General features: G+C 36.6%; 1 protein-coding gene across 2 annotated transcripts in view; it reads right to left on the reverse strand.

The window, feature by feature from the left end:
* Positions 1 to 26,637, reverse strand: part of LRBA (LPS responsive beige-like anchor protein) — a 733,083-nt gene that overhangs the window by 35,904 nt on the left and 670,542 nt on the right. For both annotated transcript variants that reach the window (XM_060012133.1, XM_060012132.1), the window contains exons 49-51: positions 12,514 to 12,603; positions 7,539 to 7,716; positions 2,958 to 3,020 (exon numbers count right to left, since the gene is read on the reverse strand). In XM_060012133.1, the coding sequence (XP_059868116.1) occupies positions 2,958 to 3,020; positions 7,539 to 7,716; positions 12,514 to 12,603 (331 nt within the window). The remainder of the gene's footprint in view (positions 1 to 2,957; positions 3,021 to 7,538; positions 7,717 to 12,513; positions 12,604 to 26,637) is intronic.

Genomic DNA, 26,637 nt, shown 5'->3' on the forward strand with positions numbered 1-26,637 from the left:
AGCAGTCTTCAAACTGGGACATGCATATCCCTTGGGGTATAAGATTTCCCAAGGAACACACAGGCACAGATGGTTTGAAGGGAATCAATTTCTAGTTCCTCAACTTTCATATGTTCTCTTGCCTAAAACAGATTTGCCTGAGAACTCTCCTGTGAGTTTTCCTTTCTTACCTCCCTTTTTGCATGCTCTTGTTCCACTAGATAGAATTTTACTATGGTGCTTTACCCCAGGGTAAAAAAATCGCTTTTTTTACCCTGAGGTAAAGCACCATAGTAAAAAGGGGCCAATTCAAAATACTGATGTGATGCTGGAAGGTGAACGCCTAGGTATCAAATCATTCTGCAGGGCAGGTGGTTTCCAATTCATTGCTTCCTATAAAAGGGAAGGAGGATCTAATCATGCTGTCAATTGATCATTAAAAATAAGTTTCAGTGATAGATTGTTAAAATGGTTATTTAATGATAGACCGTAAAAGTAATCCTTAATAATACATCACTCTGTGAATTTTTTCACATAACTCAGAAAGAGTTCAACGATTTGAATGACATTGTTAAAATAAGACTCTTTCCTTTCCCATCTATTTTCTTATGTGAGTAACATTCCTCAAAGCTTCCATCTATTAAAAAAAACCCAAAAGATCAGAACTGTTGACAAATTCTGTCTCATTCAGCAACAAATAATGTTTATCCATGAATACATGAACAGAAAAGCCCTATTCACTTCATTAAAGCTGTATCTCCTATTTCCAATAAATATGTGTTTTATGTTCAATAATATTTATTAAAATTTTAAATTGTAATAAGTGTGTATTAATAATATTTGTAATAACTCAATGCAGATTAACTTTTTTGAGCTGAGCCTTATGGTCACAGGAAATTTCAATGTTTACATTTACATACATATTTTTATTGCTGAAAACAGTATAGTAGGGTAATCAATTTTCTGAAGTTAAAATAAAATTGTGCAAGGAAAGTACAATGAAAATATAAATTCAAGATGAGAAAGGAATACGTAAAATTTTCAAATGTTAAAAGCTTTTTCATGCACTTTTTAAAACAGAAAATGCTGACTCTCAAGTGACTTTGATATTTAGATTCTACTGGATGTATTTAAAATTTTATACACTATGCCAAAAACAATAACCACTGTAACTACTTAAACTTGTGATGATGTCACATTTAAACTTTCAGATGTCAACTTAAAAATGTGTGAGAAGGTACGTGGTTTTAAACAATTATTTTAGGGATACAGGAGCAAACAGTCTGAGGACCAATGATCTAGAGTAGGGAAGAAAACTATGGCCTGCAGGCTGAATCTGGCTTGTGCCTGGTTTTGTATATAAAATATTATTGGAGCACAGCAATGCTCAGTTGTTTATATATTGTCTGTGGCTGCTTTTGTGCTATGACAGCAGACTTAAGTAGTTGTGTCTGAGACCTTATGGCCCACAAAGCCTAAAATATTGACTATCTGGCCCTTTACCAAAAAAGTTCACCATGCCTTGTCTAAAGGGTCACAATTTCTGAATTAATTTAGACTTTATGCTATATGATATTCATTGTCAGGGTTTAAGACAATGATTCTATACTTCAGAAATCAGGCTTTAAGTAGCATAGCAAATGGGTTTTATTATTTTCCTGACTCTTAAAACTTTACCCAAGTGAGGATTTAAGTTTTTAAAAAATATACGGCAAATCATATCTACTCAAAGCAAAATAAGATTTAGGAAGCAGGGTAGTAATTAGCCTTCATACAGATAGTTACTTCTTAGATTTCTGCTTATATTTGGGGAAATGATGACTTAGTTTTGAGCTTAAGGTTACTTTAGTTCATCTTGATAATTAATCTGCAAATGGTGGTCATTTAGCTCTCCACTGAAACAATGGTGTTGAAGACAAAAAAAGGTGACATACACAAAGGGAACACCTTGAATTTTAAAATAATCAATGAGCTTATTCATATGCTTTATCTAAAAACTTTAAAATACTAACAAATTTACTTGTGCCAGGGCAATTTGACAAAATTGCAGGCCAAACATCCATGCTAGTAGCACACCCCTGCAGCTAGGTAATTAAGTTTTTTATTCTAAAAGTTATTGACTAAAATCTTCAATATCAAGACTTAACACTCTTAGTGGGGCCACATTTGAAATCCCCACTATAGGCTGAAAAATGCTAAAGTGGAGATTTCAACTAACCTACTCAAAAAGCACAACAGCAATTATATATTCTAAGTCATCTGCTGCAGACAGTCATTTCATCCCAATGGCTCTTTTTGGGCTCCTCCTTTTTTCTTTTATTTTTTTCACCCTGAACAAATTTAACCTCCAATGGCAATTTATTGGGCTGTAGGACCCTAGGAAAATGAATACAAATACCTTAACACTGCCATTGGCTGGGCCATATATTTCAACTTTGAAACTGCTCTGCAATTGCACATTAATCCCCTCAGATTGAATGGAGCGTCCAGGAAGAAAGGACTGATCTCCTTTAATGATGAAACCCTGGCACTACAGTTTTATTTTTCTCAACACAGTGTTGCTAAGAACCCCACTGTTATTATGAAAATTTCCCAAGCAAAGAAGCTCCATCACATTACTGGTACACCAATTCATCATAACGAGCCTCGCTCCTGCTCATCAACAAGTCTGAGTGATGAAAAGATCCAATATTATCCTGACAGAACTTCATGCGCATTCTCAATCACACATTATTACAGCATCCATATTAATTTTCAGTGACACGCGTCCTAGGCCTGTTCAAATTAGGCAAACCAACGAGGGGGAGTTGATGAAATACCAGCATAGCCACAGCTCATTGCATTCCAATTTGCATGCAAATGGTTTATCAGGAAAATTCCATTCCCAGCAACCAGCAAGTGAAAAACAACTGTAATCTACACTTCAGGGCCACCATCCAGAGCTTAATGAATCGCAAAGAGAGAAGGAAGTGACAGACCTATGAGAGGATCGATTTCCACTGGCAGCTGGCATGGCTGGTCTTGTAGAGCACCTTGATGAGCTGGAATTCACAAACGATAAAAAAAAGAAAGCATTATTTTTCATATACTAAACTACATTAAAATGTGTAAGTCGAATCTCACGTAGAATTGTTTCTAACCTCCAAATTTTTCATACAGTTTTGTAAAATTTAAAGAAAAAAAATTCCAGGTGCTTCTATGGCTAGCTTATTAAACATTTATTTTAGATTAGTGCTGTTCTGAACATGTGCCATCAGCAGTGGCTCCAGTCCTAGGCCATAAGCTATAGCAGATGCTTCACTGGCAACCTCTGATTCTGCAACAAAACAAAATTAAGTGGTAAGGCGCACTGAAAACAAAATGTGACAACCATCTGCTGACTGTAGCAAATACTATTTTTTTGTTACTTCTTAAAAAGGCAGTTTTGAATGCTGCAGCACAAAGGAGCCACAAAAACGTCAATTTATGACGGAGAAAGGGAAAGCTCTAAGTCAAGGAGCATTTAATGTTTCATCCATCACGTAAAATCAATCAATTGAAAGTTTGAATAAAAATAAAGAAAGCTATCCGCAGATAAATGTTTTAGTTAAATGCATTTGGCTGAAATGTTTCCCTAAAGATCTGATTGCAGTTATAAAAAAACTTCTATTAATATTTAATATTTCCATAGTTTCAATTTAAAAATACTCTGAGAAGCAAATGAGTAACAAAACTCAATCCATACTAAGAACAGTTTGTTTAATTCTCAAAATAGTTCTAAAGGTTCAGATGTACTTATATTTTGTGATTGAAAAGAGATTCTGTAGGCTGTTTCCCTGTGAAAGGCAGAAGGACCTGAGGTGGAGAGGAAGTGCTGTGAGAAGCAGGAGTGACCACTGGCCAGCTGTGCAACCTTAGGCAAATCAGAAGCCCCAGAATGAAGGGCTTAGAATAGATGATCTTTTTCAGCTTTGTAAATCTCAGAGTTAAATTCTCGGTCCTTTTCCAAATGATTTTCCTCCAATAACTCAGCCATTCAATCTGGTCCGCATCTGCCTTTTATAGACTCATAAGCATTTAAACTACTGCTTGGTTGGTATTAGAGCTCTGCTTAATATCATCAGATACTAAGATTAAGATGATATTACTATCATCAGATTTTAAGAAGTCTTTCTGACTGTCCTTGAGGGGCTGAAAATAAAAATGGGATACATTCCAATGTGTTCATTAGATTAATTCTAAATTTCTGATGTTAGCACTTCCCCTGTTAGTAAATGCCAACTTTTCAAGGATTTTTCAATGATCTTTTGGAACATCATTAATACTGATAAAATAACCTGAGTAAGTACAATATTAGCACTGAAAATTAGAGTTGAGTATATATAAGACATTAAAGTAGATGAAAAAAGGAAGGCATATGACTCCCTCTTTTACTGAAGGTATTGTCTTTGCTGATTACTAGCTCTGCCAGTAAGGAAATCACAGGGCACATACAGGGAATCATCGGGGAAAATGCACCACAGCCCCTGATTTACCCAACAGGGCCATTTACTTCCAGCAATACCAGTGCCAATCAACACCAATACCTTGAGAAGTTTTCGCTACGACTTTGAGAATCTGGGATCATAGAAACATTAAAACCAGACTGTCAGTGAAAGAGATTTAGGAGGTTAACTATCTTTGGTCATGCCTCAAATCCCAGTTCTGCCACTAACTGCCTGTGTGACCTTGGGAAAATTATGTTGTCTCGGTGTTTCAGATTCCTGCTCTGTAAAACAGGTTAGATGGGTTAGGTTGAACCACATGAAATCACCAATACCTGGCTTTCTGACCTACAGAAATGGCAATTTCAACCTAAATACAGAACCTACATCCTAAGGTTGTTGAGGGGATTCAGTGAGTTAATATGTGCGAAGTGATTAAAACAGTATTCAGAACCTACAAAATGCTCTGTAGACACTAGGTGTTTTTATTTTATTTTATTTTATTGTTTCAGAGGCTCTGCAAGGTCCTTTGAGTGAGATGGAAGGATAAAGATGATTCTTCCCCTAAATCAGGACTCAGACACTGCATTGACAGGAGCTAGCTGTCTAATGAACAAGCTATGGAAATCACAGAACCTCAGAAAAGAACCAGAATCTAAACTAAAAAAAACTGCAACATGAATTTGATATTCATTGAAAAAAAAGCTGTTAGGAAGTTTTGACATTTGTTTTAAATCAAGGCATACTGACAGGTAAAGGCAGCACAACATAGGATGAAAGATCAGATTTATGTAAATAAACATACCTGAAATGAGGCACAGATTTAACAAAATGGATGCTTAATATTTTTAGGTGTAGGTGTATTGAGAATTGGAGATCACATTGTAGAAAGAGAATCACCTGTGTATTTCCATATGTTATCATTCTTTGTAATTTATCTGGTGAAGAGTTGCTGTGTCGTACTATAAAGCCAGAGGATGGGGACAAAAACCACCAGTGACACAAGGTACAGACCCGAAGAAAGCCCACTAGGGAGAATTCTAGGCAAAGAATCGGCAAAACGTATGCAGTCTCCCAAGCTCTTACCTTACAGAAAAGTGAGCTTGGGCTCAGAGCAGGTGGATGTACCATATGTGGTACTCCAGCAGAGGGATGCGGCCCCCAAATCACTTTACAGATCTATAGAAAAGTGTGGAGTAGGGAAGAGAACAGCTGACAATCAAGTACTGATACTAAGGGGAGCCCAGGGAAATGGGCTTGCTCCAAAGGGGTGTGTCAGGAGCTCAGTCATCGGTGCTGAGGGAGAGAGCCTAACGACTAAGTATCAGCTGGAGACCTAGCAGCCCTCTGGTTGAGCCAGTTCAGTTCCTGCTGAGCTAGCTCATTGCTAGCCTAAGACTAAAGAGAGGGGTGGAGAGTGCTCAGGGCTTTCTAGCAGTTGAAAAGTTTTGTCCCTCCTCACATGTACTGTCACTCTGTTTAGACTGAAGAGGTTCTCAGAGCCACCACATCTAACCACCCAGGATAAGCATGGTTTGCAGGGGCCCTTAGGCCACACACACTGGTGCTTTTGCCAAGCTCTAAGGGTAACTGCACACAGCAGAGGTAGATCCTCTGGTGTGCACTGCAGAACACACCGTCAGCATGTTCTTCTTCTAACGAGTCGTATTTAGAGAAAGAAACAAACAAAAAAGAAATCACAGTTGTTAATCAAATTATAATCTTTGGTCCCAAAATATAAGTATGTCATTTGCATACACATTTACCTCTGTAAGATATGTTCGTTTGAAGAAAAGGAACTAAAAGGGCCTAATAATAGAGATACTATACCTGCCTTGATTTCTACCTTCTCTACTGTTATGAAATCTATTCTCTAATCAAATATCGCCATTCATTTCATTTCTAATGGCCAGGAAAACGGCTATATTTAAGAAATTCTGATACCAACCACAGATTCGTCATGATGCATACCTTATTACATTGCTGAACATAGTGCACCTACTTTTTGTCTGAACATCAATTCAATCCTGTTCCATTCTAAAATCTCTTGCATTTAATTTGGCATGAGGCCCTTGTTCAAGAATTTATATTTGTGCAACCATTTCAGGCATTACAATGGGTAGTGCTTTATGCACATTTTACAGATTTAATAACAAGTTAACAGACTATTAAAATCTATCTTTTAAAATTTCCTACCTAAAACAACGGCTTGGGAAGAAAAGCCTATAATCTCCAGGACTTTAAAAGATTTTCCTTCTGTAAAAGAAGAATTTCTAACTAGTGGCCAAAAGGAACAGTGCTAAATCCAGATCCCAACATTCCTGTTCTAATGAGAGACAATAAATCACAGAGGGGTGATCATAAAATTTGAGTCAGAAAACTTGGGTTCAAACCTGGCTCTGCCACTGACTTGCCATATGTGATACTGAACAAGGCAAGCTCCCTGGGGCTCAGTATCTTTACTGGTAAAATGTGGGCCTAGACTGGACGAACTCTCATGTCTCTTCAAATTTTGACTGTTTGTGATTCTGATGGTTATTTCAGTATCTTGCCATTAGTTACCCTAATTATTCAGCACTTAATGAAAGAACAGAATGTACTTATGGGTTTGTAATATTTTAGCTGGGTAATTTAAGTGTTCTTTTTTCTATCATCCACAACAAATACTTCCATGCCATGTACAAAAAGGCACATAGTAGACAATCAGACGTGTTTATTGAGCAAATGAATAAGTGGAAAAAAGAGGAACATCTGATAAATAAATACATACTATTTATGGACACAACATAGAATATCATTATATGAGAAATAATATTTATCTCCAAGGAATAAAGAAGAACCACCAGATGCCAAAGAAGAGTTTATGTTTTTTTGTTTTGTTTTGTTTTTAAGAGTTTATGTTTTAACTTTTGTATTATATGCCTCAGAGGGAACTTCTTTAAACCTTTCAAAGTATGTTTAATTTTGATTCAGACTAATGCTTGAAAACTAATAAGCTTAAGTGTTGAGATATAATATATTTAGGTGGATATTAAAATATCTTGATACAGTGTTCAGCAGTTATACTATGCCTTATAAGGATATTTCTTTACTTACCCGGAAGGTTGTGCCACTTGTTCACGGCAAATAGCCTGTTAGCAGTGACTGTGATCACAGCGGGAGTTGCCAACCCAGGCTGGGTGTTGGCTGCCACATGAGTGACAGGGGAGTTGGAGGGGAACTTTAGAACCATGATAACATCCTGCTGAGCTTGGTCTGTGAACATCAATGGACTCTGCAGGAGGAGATACTGTTGAGTGGGCAAGACAAGATCCAAATATACAAGAAGGAAAAGACAAGGAAAGACAAGAAAGGGTGCAGGAAAAGAACAGGGAAGACCATGTTAACACAAGTTGCAAGTGAGAGCACAGTGAAGCAGAAAGGCTTATAGAAACAGCAATTAGTATTTGTTTGGTTTTCATGTATGTCATTAGTTGAATTTCTAGGTGATTGAAGTAAACTACATTAACAGAAACACTTTAAAAATCCATAAATTTTATTAACTCCCTTCCCCACCCAATTCCCATGAAGAACTAAAAGAATGATTTGATTTCAATTCTAAATAGGCAAAGTATTGGGGATTGTGTTAAACCATTCCAATTGCTATTATGTGTCAAGTATTGATACAAAAGAGAGAAAAAAAAAAGAAATGAGAATAGGCAATAAGGCACAAAAGCAAGCCATGGTAATTTCCAAAGATCATCAAAAGTTGTGCTGAGTTAGCATGAAGATTTTGACAACTAAATAATGAGATAATTAATTAACAAATATATTTAAAAATAATAGCTGTACAGCATGCATTATTACAGTAGAGAAATAATTTATGAATGTAATACACAAACTTAATTATAAAGGTGTTTCAAAGCAATGCATAATTAAATGTACTTGTAAAAACAATATATTTATATAGTGTACCAAGTCATAAACACTGCCCTATTATAATGCAAATGCCACTGCTTTCTGCTGCAGCTAAGGATAAAGAGAAATAGCTAGATGCGCCCCTCCCTCTTGGTAAAGAAACTAAAGCTCAAGACGTTTGATTTCTCCTTTGAAAAGCAAAAAGTAACTGAAAATGTTAAACAAAATATTGTCTGTTCTAATAACTAGCAACAAAATAAATCTGGAAGACTACTAAGATTTAGAACATTCCTACAAACCATATGTCATAATCCGAGCCATACATAACACCACTCTGATTTACTGGCTTTATTTATACTTCGTGGTAGTATGCTCATACAGTAATTGCACTGTGCATTTTCAGCAAATCTGCTCTACCATGTCTATTTTCTAATAGCTGATTAGTATCATTCAGAATTGAAACACTTTGATGAAGTGCTTCTGGCTGCTTTCCTCTTGCCATATTTCAAAACACCAGGTATATGTAAATGTGTAGGCACATATATATAACACGTATTTATTCAGAACTGCTAATAAAAAATTAAATACATTTGCATTTTTATTATCAGTGCTTTTTTAAAAAAGTTATTAAGAGTACTTAGAAAAACATATTGCACTAAGAATTCCTATTTGCACTCTTTGCATAAAGGTGTAAATAAAGGCAACTAATAAGCTACCCAGACACCCTTCTAAGCAAGTGGCTAAAAGCCAATCAATATTATGAGTTAATCCTCCCTGGATGCTCATTCAATTAAAGGTGTCAGTAATGCCTCATCTGATGTGGCCTCAATTAAATCCAACTATCTGATGGTGTGAAAACACAGGGGGATACAGCAACAGCAGCAAAACCAGACAAATAGGCAGCCTTCGTGTGCCTGCTAATTACTACACCTGGTGTATATTATGGCGCATGCACTTAACGCAGCACGAGGTGGCTTTAATTTCTGCTACATTCGTGTGTGTGTGTGTGTGTGTGTGTGTGTGTGTGTGTGTGTGTGTGCTGCAGTGATGGTTGATGGGGGAACTCATCTGAATGGTAGTAAAAAACAATTAATAACATTTGGGTCTTTGATTTTTAAAACCTCTGATATCAATAAGTAACCTTTGCTATACAAAGAACCTCTTACACAGTTTTAAGGAATTCTGTGAAATTGGGTAAAAATGAGAAACAATCAGCCAACCACAAAATATCCTATAAGCTAGCTTTGACGAAGTTCTGGGAAAAGGAAACGAATGTCATTTCAAAACACCAAGCCTTACTTTTCAACTGCGTAGGTTTTTTAAAAAAATAATATTTACTGAAGTCAATTTATAAACTCCGAGAAAGTCAGACTAAAACATACATCATGAAGTCTCACTGAAAGGAAGTTGATACATATTTCTGAGCTTAACAGCTCATGTTGTAAATACAATTAGGCTCAAATTGAATAATTCCAATGTTTATGCCCTTAAAAAAACACAGGAAAATCTCTAACGTATAGGAAGAATGTCTTGTTTACATAGTGCCTCTAGTGGCCATCTCTTTGCCACATGGCAAGGACAAGCCCTTTTCCATAGAAAGCCGCAGACACCATATCCAGAACCGTCCCCTGCATCCTTCCAACAAGCTGTTTCTCCGGCTGTTCCTGTGCATTTCATCCTGACTAGGGCTCCCCGTGCAGGCAAGTAGCAGGAAACTCTTGGGAGCAACATCACATCCTTGGCTAGTGAGTATGGAATAAGGAACACTAGAAATAAGAAAAAGCCCAGCCCAGCAGAGTGGGCTAGTCTAGAGTCACAGTAACAGCTGTGGATGAGCGGGACAACTGGTCAAATAGGGGGAAGAGAAAAACCCCTCATCCAATCCTGGGTGCCTCTGTGAGCCCAGTATGAGGTAGTAGTAGGAAATTACTAGCCAGATTTCATTCGGTTTTCCCAGATACAGTGTGCACTCGCTGACAACTCTGGTTTCTTTCTAACACACCTTTCTTTCCCACCCACATATGTATAAGAGGAAAAGCACAATTTGCACAGGTCTGAAAAGGGGTTCAGGTATTCGATTCAGAGAACGAGGATAATGGTAGACATGACCTCCCATCCTCAAATAAGCATGTGCCTTCCCAGCCTTGCCACCCTCGGGACAGTAAAGCTGATCCGCCTCAGTGAACCAGTCATCCTCTTGCCATGGAGAGAGGCTTGGCAGTAGGAACTCCCTCTTGGTCCCAGTGACCAAGGCTGTGCCGTGACCCAGGTAGAAAGTCAATGGAGCAGTGGAGGTGCTTCCATTAGCCAGCACCGCAGCAGCCTGCATCTCATTGACAAGCTATTACTAAAACTAATTCCAAACCCCACACATAAATCATTCTTACTATTTTCATGGCATTATCTTCCATTGTTCTTGCCAAATGTTCATTTTTCGTGTAGTCTTTTCACTAAAGCTACCCTTTATGTTCTTTTAAATATGATTTCACCTGCTTAAAAACACTGAGGGGAAAGGTTATTATGCAAACAATTTTTTAAATGCTTGTAGTTTATAATAATGGTCAATTCACATAGAGAAAGAAGGGGGAAAAAAGACTTGGAAGAAGAAAGAAGATGACAAAGAGGGCAAAAGGGGAAAAGACAGAGAAGAAGGAATTATGGAAAGAGAAAGGAAGGAAGAGAAAAGAGGGTCAGAGGCAGAGAGGACCACATCTGTATCCCTGGCCCTCTTGGCATCTAACAAAAAATTCTACCATTCTAAGCCACAACATGGAATCAGAATCCATTTTCAGTTATTCAGGGACTTCCCTGGTGGCGCAGTGGTTAAGAATCTGCCTGTCAATGCAGGCGACATGGGTTCGAGCCCTGGTCCGGGAAGATCCCACATGCCGCGAAGCAAGTAAGCCCATGAGCCACAACTACTGAGCCCATGTGCCACAACTACTGAAGCCCACGTGCCTAGAGCTGATGCTCTGCAACAAGAGAAGCCACCGCAATGAGAAGCCCACGCGCCGCAACAAAGAGTAGCCCTCGCTCGCCACAACTAGAGAAAGCCTGCGCGCAGCAACAAAGAGCCAACGCAGCCAAAAATAAATAAATGAATAAATTAAAAAAAAATTATTCATTACATTTATGGAAACAGACATTATATCCCCTACTCTTAATTTAAAACAGTAATGAGCAACCTGTTTTATTGAGGGACAATTCAAGAAAAAATACAATGCCTATCGCCTGTAGTTTTAAAATATGATTTTTGTTATGCCATTCAGTATTTGTTCCTATGCTGAATTTTCTTTATCATTAAAGTATTTCCCCCTGAAATTTCGGGAACCATAAAAGAGGAACAGCCACATATTTTACAGCTCTAGTCTATTTCCCTACTCCTGATTCTGGGCTGGCCTCTGACTGACTTGCTTTTGACCAATAGAATGCAGCATAAACAGTGTTATGCACGTTCAAAAGCAAGCTTCAAGAAGTCATGCCAAAGCGTTCTCCTGGAACACGGCTCCCACCATGGGAGTGGTCTGGGCGGACTTCTTTGATGATGAAAGACCACGTGGAAAGAGCGGTCTGGCGTCTCAGCACCTGCCCCAGCAGTCTGTGAGGGAGCCAAGGTGAAAGACAAGAAATGCCCATCTGTCCCTCAGAATCACAGGAAATATAAATCACTGTTTTATGCACTAAGCTTTGATGTATAGTATATCATCATCGTCATCATCATTTTTTCCTCCAAAGTCCCTGACTCTCAATAACATTTCCCACATATTAGGATTACTTCCCAAACTGAAATTCCAAAACTGAAAAACATATTGGGATGTAAAGAATAAACACAATAGGAAAATGAATCTAGACACTCATAGGATCAAACCAGAAAAGTTATCCATGTCTGGAGATTCTGTCCTAGAGTGAGGGTACGAGACAATTATGGACCTTTTAATTCTGCAACACAGAGCACAACCTGATGAAATACTAGAGCACTGGAGCAATGTCTGCTTCCCGAAGACTGCAGGAGAACAGGCAGTACTTGCTGGCTGTTAGCAAGTTCACAAACAGTGCATAAGAAGAACAGGCCCAGATGTGGTGGAGAATCTCAAGCACAATGAAAAACGGTTATGAATGTCAAGCAGGGTCTCAAATAGAGGCAAGAAATGAGGAGAGTGCAGGCAGCACTTACCGCTTGCATGGCAGAACCTCTGGGAGGATGGGGCTCTATGAGGAGCTGAGAAGGCGTCTGCCCAAAACTTCGGATTTGAGCTTCAACAGCCTGAAAAAGGCACGGGCAAGTTTGAGGGTTAAGAGGTGCTAATTACAGGCAAAAGAACCACAACTGTCACCTGAAAATGTCATTCCATACTTCTGGCTTGTTTCATGTTGGAAATCAACCTTGTATTTTCACAGTGGGGCTAAGCACCTGGTAGGGTATTTAGGGTGAGGTCATTCTTCACTACCGTGGAAGCTGTTCCTACAAAACCCTGCAGAACTTTCTCATCTTGCTCAGTGATAGGAAACAGAAACCAGCTATTACAATCAGAAATTGTCCTTTTTGGCTTCATCTCTTTCTTGCATTTTTTCCCTTGCTTGCATCATCCCTGATGACTACAGCTAATCTTTTACAGGTATAGAGAAAACCTACTGCTGCTTTGCTTCTAGGCCCCATCTCACCCTGGGAAGTAGAAAAAGAAATCCAGCACCTGTGAAAATTGCTTGATGCTATTACTTTTGAAGAGCATTATTGTTGACAGTCTCTTTGAACCTAAGTGGCTAAACAACAAAGTAAAAGCCATATGTTGTATCCAAGCATGAGAGGGTTAAACCGGGGACTGACCAAACACAAGAAACATGTGTGTGTGCCCTTTTCGAAAGATGTGTGCCCTTTGTCGTGCGCTTCCGACCATGGCTCTTCCTGTTCACCCAGCAGAGATGCTCACTTCCCAACCTCATCAAGGAAAACTGTTAAATGCCAGATGCGGTCACTGTCTGTAATGATTTTGTTTGTTTACCTGTTTATGCCTGTCTCCTCCCACTAAAATAAAGATCCATGAGAGCGAGAACCTTACTTATCTTCTTCACTCTTAGATCCCTAAATTGGGTGAATGAATAAATACTATAGTATGTGTGAGGGGATAGAAGGAAGCAAAGATACATAAAGATGACCTCAACACTCCACACACTCAGTATTCTTAACTTCTGGGCTAAAAGGATGAAGAAAACCTCTTTGTAAGGTAATATATGTTCATCATGCTATTTTTTAATCCTTAAGAAAATAAGTATTCAATTATTATACGCTCTACAGGACTGTAGGCAATTAATAAATCATAAACAGGGAAATATAATCATTATCCAGTATTAATTTCCTTTTTTTATTTGATAAGGATACCATTAGTAGTCCTTTACAATGACCTTTGAAGAAACAATGATAGCAATTCATTCATTTATGCATTCAATCATAATCGTCAACTATGTATACAGCAGTATTAGGTGTCAATGTTTCTGCCCTTGAAGAAAGTATTCCTAATACAGAGAGCAGGGCATGTACTTGGATGGTTGAATAACAGTTTGATGCAGTCAGTCCAATAAATTCAAGGAATGCACTATGACTTGCTTAGGCAGAAAAGACTGAAAAGCACCTCTGTGAAAGCGTGTTATGGTGGAAGCAGCACAGGCTTTTAAGTCACACAGACCATGTGCAAATCCTGACTGCACAGCACTTATAAGCTGTGTGACCTAGGGCAAGTCATTCAACCTAAGTTTCAATTTTCTTCCTGTAAAATGTGGATAATAGTACCAACCTCATAGTGTTACATTAATGAATAAATGATATATATGTAAAAAACCCAGCAAAGTGCTTATTAGTACAGATTAGTCCCTCAAAATGCAGTCAACAAATACTCATTGAGGGGCTTCCCTGGTGGCGCAGTGGTTATGAATCCACCTGTCAATGCTGCGGACAGGGGTTTGAAAGATCCTGGCCTAGAAAGATCCCACATGCCGCGGAGCAACTAAGCCCGTGCGCCACAACTACTGAAGCCCACCTACCACAACTACTGAAGCCCACACACCTGGAGCCTGTGCTCCACAAGAAGAGTAGCCCCCACTCCATGCAACTAGAGAAAGCCTGCACACAGCAACGAAGACTCAAAGCAGCAAGATAAATAAATAAATTTATATAAAAAAAATACCCATTGAGGGCTGCTAACAACACCAATAACAAATATTTATTTAGTACTTATTATTGCCAGGAACTTTTCTAAGTGATTTTACTATCTTATATCATTTAGTCTTTAAATTGTATGATGTGAGTGCTTTACTGTATCCATTCTATAGATAAGGAAAATAATGCACCAAGAACTTAAGTATCTTGTCCAAAGTCACATGGTAATTAAACGGCAGACTCAAAATTTGCACCCCAGCATCTTGATTCTAGAGCTCATATGCTCAACCATTAAGCTACTCTTTCTCCTTATCTGTAGCCAGGGACTAGGCCAGGGCCTAGGGATAAGACTGAGCACACAAAAAACATGAGCTTACAATCTAATGACTGAATTAATAAAGTACCTCTAATATCAACATCATCATCATCATTACAGTGAACAAAGTATGTGCACACACAATTAGAGCAGCACGGCTAGGCAAGGGTTGGTTTTATATAGTAGGAGATAAGGCTGGTCTCAGACTTCAGAAACCAGAAAAGGAGCCAACAGGAAGTAAGGAGTAGAGATTAGGATCATTTCAGATCAGCACCTAAAACATCTTTTGATGGGGTAAAATCAATTTATGATCAACATCAAGGACAGTCTTGAGGAAAAAAATATCACAAAAGGGCAACTTGAATCCTAAGGTAGTCACAAAGAAGGACGTGGGAGCACTGCTCTTTTATGATATATGGATTTATGACTTGCTTTATGAATGTGAACCTTACGTCTTTTTTAAAAACAGTTAGCAAGGCCAGTGCCCTTTCCTTCGACTGCTGCTGCCTTCGGGAGTCCCCACCCAATAGCCCACATGCATTTCCCCCCATTAAAAAGAAGGGGAGCAGGCAACAGATTGCTTCCACACTGGGCCTATGGAGTCAGATGGTTCAGAGTGCTAATCTTGACTTCACCATTTATCTGCTGCATGACTTTGAACAAGTAGCTTAATCTGTTTCCCCATTGATAAAATAAAGATAATAATAATAATGCCTAGCTCATAGAATTGTTTGGAAAATTAAATAATACATATAAAGTGCTTAGCATAATACCAAACACATAAAAGGCACTAAATAAAATGCTGTATTATTGTTGGGTTTGGGGCTCAGCACGATCCCCATTTAACACAGCTAAAACAGAGAAGGAAGAAATGCTTCAGGAGTTTACAATGACCGTGATGATGATGAATACATTATTGAAAAAAAACTGAAATCGGGCTCAGGATTTCAAAGTATCCTGCAGGGCTAAGTGCCCAGAGACAGGGAGATCTCCTTGGAGGTTCAGAGAGCAGTTTAAAACATAAGGAACTGTATACCTCAGTACTTATGGAAGCTGTGCTATTTGCAAGAAAGGGATAAATATGCAAACCATGATCCAAGGCAAAATCACCAGGTCTTAGAGACTGATGACTTTGAGCAATGAAGAAAAGAGAAAAGACAACATGAATTCTTTTCTTTTGAACTTGCATATTTTAGAGTAGTAAAGCAATAAATAGAAATACAAGTTTCTCTGAGGGAGAACTAGTGATAGCTGTCGAGCCAGGCTGAGATGTCCAGTGCTCAAAAGAAAGCCCCGGGACTCGCTCTGGGATGAAACATCAGAGGTATTGATTTGGGTGTCATTCATGCAAGAGAAATTCAAGTCAATGGTTTTTGACCTTGCCCTCTCACTGTGTTTAAGTGTGTATCCTGCAGAATTGAGCTCAAACTCTCCTTTATATAATATTGCCCTGATCAAATGTCTTCAATTAACTGCCGGTACTTAAAAGACAAAGGCTTACTCCTTGATATGAGGCACTGAGAAGAATGCTATACAATTTCTATGGTATCCTTGACAAAAAATAAATAACTTCATTCGAATCACATGAAAATATCAGAAAGACAAATTAGGGGACATTCAACAAAATATCTGACCACTTTTCACAAATACCAAGACCATTAAAGAGAAGCAAAGACTGAGTCACTGTTACACATAGAAGGAAACCAAGAAAGTATCAACTAAATACAACGTGGAATTCTGCATAAGATCATTAGACAGAAAAAGAATCGTTAAAGAATGTGATGACATTTCACAAGGTCTGTAGTTTAGTTAATTATATTGAACCAATGTTATTTTTATGGTCTTGATCATTTTAACTAAGGTTATGTAAGGTGCTGATCTTAGGGGAGCCTGGGAAGAAATGTACACAGGAAATTTTTCTACTATGTTTGCAACTTGTCTGTGTCTAAAATTATTCAAAATAAAAAATTTAAAAAGAAAAAAAAAGATAAAGACCTACCGCTAGGCAATATAAGTCTTTCTACCTCTCTTTTATTCCCTCACCCTATGCCCTGTACTGTCAAGCTGATTTTCTTCCACAAATGTAACCAGCCATTTCTGCCTTATGTTTTCTCTCATGCCGCTGACTCTCCTAGATTAGTCCCCCTCGTCTTCAGTTTTCTAAGTCGTACCTCTCTCTAGAAAACCCTGCTTGAATTCTACCTTGTTGGTGTAACACTTCCCAAATCTTATAGCCTATTCATGCTGCTGATTACATACTTGACTCAGGCTTCCTTGTAATGTTATTTAGATTTTATGAGATTACTGGTCTGTCTCAGCAACTATACTATAGGGTCAGAATATCATACTTTAGTAGTGTGCAGTAGGAAGAACAGTACCTTGTACATAGTATTCACACAACAAAAAAGTTTACTGAGTACCTTTTATACAGCAAGGCTGCCCAGACCCTTGTGCCTCATCTTGGGTTATACTGGGACAAAAAACAAGCACAGTTCTTGATGAGGCAAAATGGGGGTGAGGAGGAGAATGGGGGAGTGATAAGTGAAGGCTGATAGCTGCTGTTACAAAGAAGTCAAAAGAGTCTTAGAAAAGTTCTGAAGGATGTCACTAAAGGCAGTAATTCTCACTTTCAGCCCCCTACACACCTGAGGGATATGACAACACTCCAGTGTCTCACTGTAGCAGTGATTCTTTTTTTTTTTTTTTTTTTTTGCGGTATGCAGGCCTCTCACTGCTGTGGCCTCTCCCGTTGTGGAGCACAGGCTCCGGACGCGCAGGCTCAGCGGCCATGGCTCACGGGCCCAGCTGCTCTGCGGCATTTGGGATCTTCCCGGACCGGGGCACGAACCCATGTCCCCTGCATCGGCAGGCGGACTCTGAACCACTGCGCCACCAGGGAAGCCCTGTAGCAGTGATTCTTAAGGGCTAAGTGAGAAATCCTGGGGGAATATGTGTGATTTGAAAAAGCCCCTCAAGTAATTTTGTTTATTACTCTCTTACTTTTCCCTTCAGCCCTTTGTATACAGCAATAGAAAATTCAGAGGCATAAGGGAGGTTTGAAATCACAGGAAACATACAGGTATAACATTCAGGCAGGTGATTAGGTAAAAGCATAGCTTAATGAACTCTACCAAATGCCTAAACTGTTTTTAATGAACTCTCCTTCACCAAGAGAGTTTTGGTCCCAGGTGATATATTTTTAGAATTTGTTTATTATGTTAAATTTTTATTATGGAATAGGATAATGGATCCCTATGTACCCATTAGTCAATTTCAATAATTATTTACACATTTGGCCTTAGGTTATTTTAAGGTGGTGGTTCAGCATAGGCAATGTGCTAGAAAGATTTATTGGAAAATAGGAGAGTGTGCCTGCCTTTAAACAGTTTATTTTTTCAGGTCTATTGCAAAACTACACTGAGAACAAAAATATCAAAAAATGACCCCAAATTATAAACATTAGCCAGCAGCCTTCATCTTTGTTCAGAAGGGTTAAACACACCTGGACTTGAAAGGAGATGTTCAACCCTAAAGCTGCAAATGTGATTATGTGACTTCTCTAGTTAAAATCCTTCCATCCAAATTCCTTATCACGGCGTGGCCCCGTAGCATGGGGTTAAGTATGCAGACACTGCAATCAGACCGCCTCAGTTCAAATATTAGCTTTATCACATATTAGCTGAGTGACTCCGGCAAGTTATGCCTTAGTTTCCTCGTCTACAAATGGTAATAATGACAGTGGGTCTTTACTGGGTTTTTGTGAAGATTAAATGAGATAATATAAAACACTTGGGACAGTTCTTGACCGGTCAGTGTTTGATGTTATTATTACAGCATATACATAAAAGACAACATGGTGTCTGGCTGAGGTTAAGAAAGCATTTAATAAATGTTACTAACCACTTATAATTAAGATTAATAATAGTAATCTAGCTCCTGCCTATGCTTCCAGTCTCATGCCCTGACACTGTCCCTCTCACACTCTATAATGTGCGATGTAATGTGTCAAACTGCTTCCGTATTTGTTTTCCGATTTTTTCTATTCCCTTTCTCTGTGCCGTTGTCTCCTCCTCATTCTATAAGACTCAGCTCAGCATCTCTGTACTCTGAGAAATCTGTTTCTAGATCTCAGCCAGACTGTTGCTGCCCTGCCCTGTTGCTTTGGAGCAATGCGTACAGACCCTTACTACCTACTTAACTAAAATTCTAATTACTGGTCTAATTTCTATCTTGTCAATTAGACTGTAAGTCTTCCTGAGACCAGAGACTTCTAAGTATTTCTGTGCTTCTGGGGGCCTGACACACAGTAGGTGCTCAATCAATATTTACTTAATGAATGAATGGTTATCCAAGTCAGCATAATTCAGGAGGTATGCAGCTAAGAGATACACTCCTAACACTATTATAGAGCAGCCCAGCACTGAAAAAACATTCTGTTAAACATTTCTACTACTTTGCTGTACAGCAAGAAACTAACACAACATTGTAAAGCAACTATATTCCAATAAAAATTTTAAAAATTTTCTACTAAAAAGCTTACTTCATTCTTATTCATCAATTCCCAATTATTTCTGTAAATAGCCTGTTACTACTTTCTATAATAAACCTGAATTCAGCAGGCAGCATTCCAGATGTTGAAATACATAGTAATAAAAAAAGACTATGCAAATACTCCAAGACATTCCAGTAAAACCACATATTTATGTTTTATAAACAGCATCTCAAATATTACCTAGAGAATTTATTAATGGATTTCCAAATGGAAATATTATGAAAAGATTTTCAGCAAGTTGTGCATTCTATTGGTTTCTGTGCCAAACATTGCATACTTGCGTGATTTTATGGCTATATAGAGAGAAAGGGACATTACATATAGAGAGAATATAGATACACACACTAGACAAAATGAAAGAATGAAAGAAGAGAGAGAAAAGTAAAGGAAAGTAGACTGGCTTAGTGACAATGTAGGGCCTTTAACAGTGACTATTTTAGTCTCTCTGAAGTGGTCTTTTTAATCTAACAGAGGAAACAAGTTAACTCAGTACAACACTTAGTAACCAATAAAGCTGTAAAACTTTATTTTAAGATGGGTTTGGGGGAGGAATAATTTAAAACACATGGATGCAATTAAGGTAAACACATATGTACTCTGCTTTTTTTAAGCACACAACTCTGAAATTGCATTTTATCCCCTATATATTTACATCTAAAAGCACTATAAAATTGGGATAGGGAAACTGAAAAATCATTTATTAAGAAATAACATGCCATTTATTAGTATATTAAAAATTTCTGACATTACCAAAATTAAGTACTAGAAGGCTATCTTAAGATTCTAGAGTTACCCCTTACTGAAAGATATTTACAAATCAAAATAAGACTTCATATTTTGGATTTCAGAATTAATTCACTTTTCAATGTTTAAAAAGAGTCACAATAAGGGCATTTAGTGATTTCTCCTGTGTTACGTATCATACTATCACTTGTGCCTATTTTTCCCCCTTGCCCTTCACACATGTGAATTAAGTTGGAGAAAAACTTGCTGGATATTTGACCAGTTTCCACTGTTTACTGACCAACTTTCTAGTTAACCAGCCTCAGTGCCCTCTGAAGCCACTGTTAAAATCCAGATTTGGTATTAGCAAATTAAAAAAGCATACTAATTATTATATATGTTAGTATTCAATTCCTAAAGGCCAAAAATCCTGATAATATTAACTACTAAGGCCAAAAGAAAACCCATAACAACTAGATGCACTTGATTAAAAATGGATGAAGAATCTAAAAGAGAAAATTATCTTTATAATATAAATGGTCTTGTTTGCATAATACCTCTAGCTGCTTTAAAAAAAGGAAAAGGCAAAGCATCATTTAGAAACATTGGGAAACCAGGCTCGCTCTTAACATAAGAAATTAAATAGAGTTACTTTTTAGTAGTCAGAACAAAAAATGAACAAAATTTTTAAAAAATAGCATAATGAACCTAAAAGAAATCTTTTAAGATTGAAATATAAATATTCATAGTGCCCTGGAAATAAAAAATATATAGGAATCAAACTTTGTAAAGCATAATGTAAAAGATAAGTAGCCTATCAAGAAACAAGTGTCATGGATATACTACCAGCATATGGAATTTTAAAAAGTCAATCAGATTTTACATTCAAAATAAACACCAGATGATATTTAACCAACAAATTATGCAAAATAATCCACACAAAAGATGTATATAGTGAAGATATAAGTTAATTGAACAGAAATAATTCTATGTAAGTTTGGACTTGAAAGACTTAAACTTTTTTTTTAATTTTGAGAAATTAGATATAGAGAAAAACAAAAATTTAGTTAAAAGTCAAATTCTTATGTTTTCTGATAAAGATTGGGCTATTGATTCCACTTCTACAAATTTTCATAAAAGTGGAGTCAGATGAATGAGAAAAGATTAAGATACAAAGATGGTTATTATAGCACTTTATAATAGTAAAAATTAGGGGAAAAAACTAATGAAATTATACTCATGGAATACTATGCAGTCATTAAAATGAGTGAGTTGAACTGAATATATGTGACATGGAAACTAGTCTATAGATATTGATTAAAAACAATTCCAAATCATCAAAAAATATAGTTTATTATCTCATTTAAATAAAAAAATTAAAAATAAAATAAAATTAAACTATATAAACACACACTAACATGTGTTATGTGAGTACATGTACACACATACATAAATACACACATGTAAAATCTGGAAAGGTACATAAACTTATCAGCTATTATCTCCGGTAGCGGGTAGATGAAAAGATTGGCAGAATAAAAATTAATACCTTCTTCACTTTTATACTATTTGATATCTTAGACTAAGCATGTATTACTTTTAAAATAGAGTAATAAAAAATTTCCATTTTGAAAAAAATCTAAAACTAAAAAACATAAAAATCTAAAGAAAAATCTAACAATATGAAATATAGCTTTATGAAATTTAATTTTTCCATTAACATAGTAACCAGAAGTACTTCTTAACCACCTAGGGACAATTCTAACTGATAAACTGGTCAAACACTATGAAATCAACAGACCTTGCTACAAAGTTAATTTTGTTATTTTGAGCTTATTTCCTAAATTATTTCTATCTGATTTCAAGGAGCCATTAGTTTTAGCAATATTTTACCATCATTTATCGCTAACTAAATATTTAGAAAGGTATATACACTTTGCAAGTAAACAATGTTTTACTTACATTAGGTATTTGGAAGCATATACATATCATGATGGCATACAGTACATAAAGAGCAAAGAGAAAGAGCAGCTAGCTAAATAAAGTAAACCTCTAAAAAAAAAAAGAATGCAGTGATAAGAAACCAGGGTAGAGGGGAAATTAGGAAAAGGCCTATTTTTACTTATATTTTTATTCAATAATATTATGGAAGTTACCACGGTGAAATATAATGTAATTATAAATTGTGAAAATATGCATAGATTTCCTATTAGTGCTTTTCACCGAGCCCATATATTCCAGGCACATTACCCTGAGGCCCAGCCCAGCCCAGCTCAGCCTCACTACAATCTCCACTTCTTGTAGCTGTCCATCCACTGCAGCATAATCCCAGCTGCCAATCTGAAAGAAACCAGCTAGTCAGAGCAGACACAACCAACAGAAACAAACGTCACTCAATAATGTTCAGCGGCACTGTGTTCATGGATAATTTCAAACAGTATCTCTGTCTAGAACACTGATGTGCTCATTCAAAACACCTCCATCTCTAGCTACTGGAAACGAGTAGATAAAGCAGCCTGCCTAGAAAAATAAGTGGAATGTTGCTTCAGAAAGGCTGCCAATACTAAGAGGAAAACATAGTGAAAACATAGTAAAAAGTTCTTAAAGAAAAAAAACAATTCAGGATAGTTACATTCAGGAGGTTAAATTATTTCTCAAAACCAGACAAATATGTTTAAACTATGTTACAGAAAGAAACAGTCATTTGGTAAGAATCATTTCATCTATTTTTTCAATAATATTTGTATCTACCATGTACAAACACTGGAATGAGGTGCAGTTAGGAATCCTTGACCTCAAGGAACTTAAGCCTGAAAGACAATACAGACACGCGCGCGCACACACACACACACACACACCCCAGTTACACAGTACTGGCAGGGACAGAGAGAGGGAAGGCGATACATTTACTGTTATGACATAGTTAAATAATATTTAACATTTTAAAAATTTGCACTTAAGCATTTCCTAAATACTGTATTAATAGAATTTCAGTTCCTTCTTTGCACCAATAATGGAAACTAAAAATAGTGATTCTAAGTAAACTTCCTCGTCTTTGTTAGAAATAAAACAACATTGCTATTCTGAAATTAGAAATTTGACTATGCTATTCTAACAGTTAGCAATCTTATACTTGCAAATAATCCTACATAGATTTTTCAAATCTAAGTAATTTTTTAACCTTAATCTTTCTAGAAACTTGAATTTAGTTAAAAATTTTGAGAACAAAATTTGGTCACTTGATTTGAGAGTACTTTTCATACTTTCAATTTAAAATGAAGATGGTGCCTGAAGGGATCAGGGGTTTATGACAGAAGTCATCAGCATATGGAATTGCTCAGGATTCCTTGGGTAGCTGATAGAGGAAAAAAATCATAAAAATAGTAATACTTCGCTTTATGTCCTTGGATGTATAATTCAGCTACACCTATTTAACTATTAAGTCTGCAATAGGCATAATCACTAGCAAAATACAAAGATTAGTTTTCCTGACAAACTTTAATGTTTAATTGACTAAGGGAAACTTTGTGCTTTTAATATACAAGAAAGTCTGGCATAATTTCAAGGTATTTTTAAATGTAGGTTTTCAATTAAAACTTGACTAATCCTTACTGTTTGTCTTTTCATTGTACAGTTCCTGCCCTGCACTGTGTCAAATATGCCATCTGTGTAACACACTTCTGGCTAGAGATGCTTCAGGATTATTTTTGTAACACCCTGAATTGTGGCTGCCTGAAGTCTTAACTTACTGTCTTCAATACTTCTACTTTATTCTCTTGCTACAACCATCCTAACCATGTGGTCCTAATGTCCTACTTTTAAACTTCACTGCAGTCACAACAAAAATTCCTGCCCCACCTGCTTAAAACGGGCTTACAGACCATTCCCCGAACTATTTAACAAATGTTAACAATGCTATAAATACCAATTGTGTTTATGCTTTCTGAAAGATTCACTGCAGCCAGGGTTCTGCAGTAGTGTTAGAGCTGAAATAAGCTGTTGACTCCCACCATGAAAGTGATTGAATTCTAAGCCAAAAATGCTTTTCCTTGGATAAGACATCTGATTTGCTACCGCTGTCATGAAACTGGGGTCATGTGAACTTAAACACTGCTGCTGCTTCTTTTGGAAAACAGACCTTCTCAGAGTGATTATGCGTTACTAAAACAGCATTTGGAAGGATAAATTTGGAAGAAGGAAAATCAACCACTGACACTAAACACAACTTAGGGAGAAATTTTCAGGTTTTACTTTCATATTATGAGACTCATTGTATATAATTGTTTAAATTGAGCAATATCATGGCTCTCCTTTTCCTCTTCCCTACCCATCTATGTAAATAGAGCTGAGTTCCATTTTCAGAAGGAAATAAATAACTTTAATTTCTGAACTCACATAAACATAAAACAACATTGTATTTGCTTGAAAAGTAAAGGAGAAAATGCTGCTTCCAGAGGAAATGTACTGAGTACTTACAATAAGGTGCAAGATGGAAAAGCACAGATGATATTGTTCATATTAATGCTGTCCTATGCAATATCTACCTGCAGTGTATCTTTTGCTCTTTGAACCTCTACCTCTGCTTCCAAGCTCCAGCGCATCCCAGGTTCTGCCACTGCCCTCCCTTCATAATGGCTGCTCAGACCCTGTGCTGTGTCTGTACTTTTCCTTTTGTCAAAACCTCCTATCAAGTTCTATGCACAGAGAGCTGAATGACTGGAAAAAATTGTTCAAAAAAAATCTGTAACCAAATAAATGATGTCTAATGGTAAAGTTTCAAGCACTAAGTGAAAGGCAATGAAGTCTATGGCAGAGGCTTTTTTTCTGTGTATATCAAAGCACATCATATAGAAATTGCTATAGCTCACTTTAGCATGAGACTGGCATTAGTTAACAGAGTCTAAACTTAGGGACGGAGGCTTTCTACGCTTTTACTTTATACTTTCATAGTATTTGAATTTTTAGAGTTAATGCACATTTTTTTTGATAAATAAGTTGTTAAATCCCTTTATATACGATTTAATTATATACAAACACACACACACACAACTTAGTAGTGAACCCAGAGATTGAGAATTCATGCATCTTAGGTCAAAAGCCTTCCTGCTTTTAGAAAATGATGATAATGACTATAATCAACAGTGATATATCTAAGATATTTTCCCTAAGAGTACAAGTAATCTTTTTTGGTCCTCCTCAAATATGCTGGAAACAATGAGGAAATAAATTCAAATTGCTAAAAAGTATGAAAAAGAATCCTAGTTCAGTGAGTTAAATAACAATCTAAGAGATTAGAGGTACTCTAATTTCTGAGAGAGATAAAAGTTAAGAAATTGTAAATTCCTTCATCTTTATCAAAGTTACACGAAGATCATTATACAAAGTCACTATTCTCGCAATGTTAAACATGGCCAGTGCCAGAAAGTAATTACAAGAGACCTCCAAACAGCCAAAAGCAAAGTCAATATCCTTCTCCTCATGTTAACGTGCATCACTTGTTTGGATTTTCAAGCAGAGACTTTTCCCCCTCAGAAGACAGAAAGAGTTGTGGGTTGGCTTTTTCCTCTTGATTTTAAAAAGAAACAATTTTCAGAATACAGAAAGTAGCAAATAAAAGAATTCCATGATCTCACTAACCAAAGATAATGACTATCTTTGGTGAGATGACCATATAAACATCTTGGGGTCTATAATTACAGAAATTTCCTAATGCATATATACACATTATAAAATTTGCATTTTCTATGTTTCATAACATGATCTGTTTTGCCATGTAATATGGCGAAGTATTTTTCCATAGCAATACATATAGACCTAGATAGCAATATTTTTTAATGATGTATATAGCATTCCACTGTATGGATTTACCAATACTTATTTAACCAGCTTCTCTATTGTTAGACATTTATGTGGTTTTGGTTTTCATGGGGTTTTTTTGCTATTATGAATAACTATACACTTGAACATCTTTTTTTACATATGTGTTCAATTATTCCTTTTGGTTAAAGTTCTAAGTAAATAGTGGGTATTTTAAAAACTGATAGATTGTATAAAAATTCAATCTATTTTATCCTCACCAAATATATGACAATGTCTGTTTCTAACCAACATTAGGAATTTTCATTATTTTTCATTTTAGATGATCTAATAGGTAAAAAATGCTGTTGGATTTTAAATTGAATTTCACTGATTTCTAGTGAGGTTTCATACATTTGTGGCTTGTATTTCATCTTTTGTGAATTATCCGTTCCTGAACTTTGTCATTTGTTGTTTTTTTTGGATGTACAATAACTTCAATTTTTATGTAGACAAATATATCAATTTCCTTACAAAAGTCAATATCAAATGGCCTTCTCTTACAAAAGTCAATATCAATGGCCTTCTCCATTCCAAAAATTATTAAAATACTCACCTACAGTATTTTCTAAGTCCTGTAGTTGCACTTTTTATATTTACAATATCTTTATTCCAAACAAAAACATGTAATTCATTTGTAATTTCTTTTACCTTAAGATGTGAAATAGGGATCTAAATTTTTGTTATAACAGTTAGCTAG

Source organism: Delphinus delphis, chromosome 5 (genome assembly GCF_949987515.2).
Source record: "Delphinus delphis chromosome 5, mDelDel1.2, whole genome shotgun sequence".
Lineage (NCBI taxonomy): Eukaryota > Metazoa > Chordata > Mammalia > Artiodactyla > Delphinidae > Delphinus > Delphinus delphis.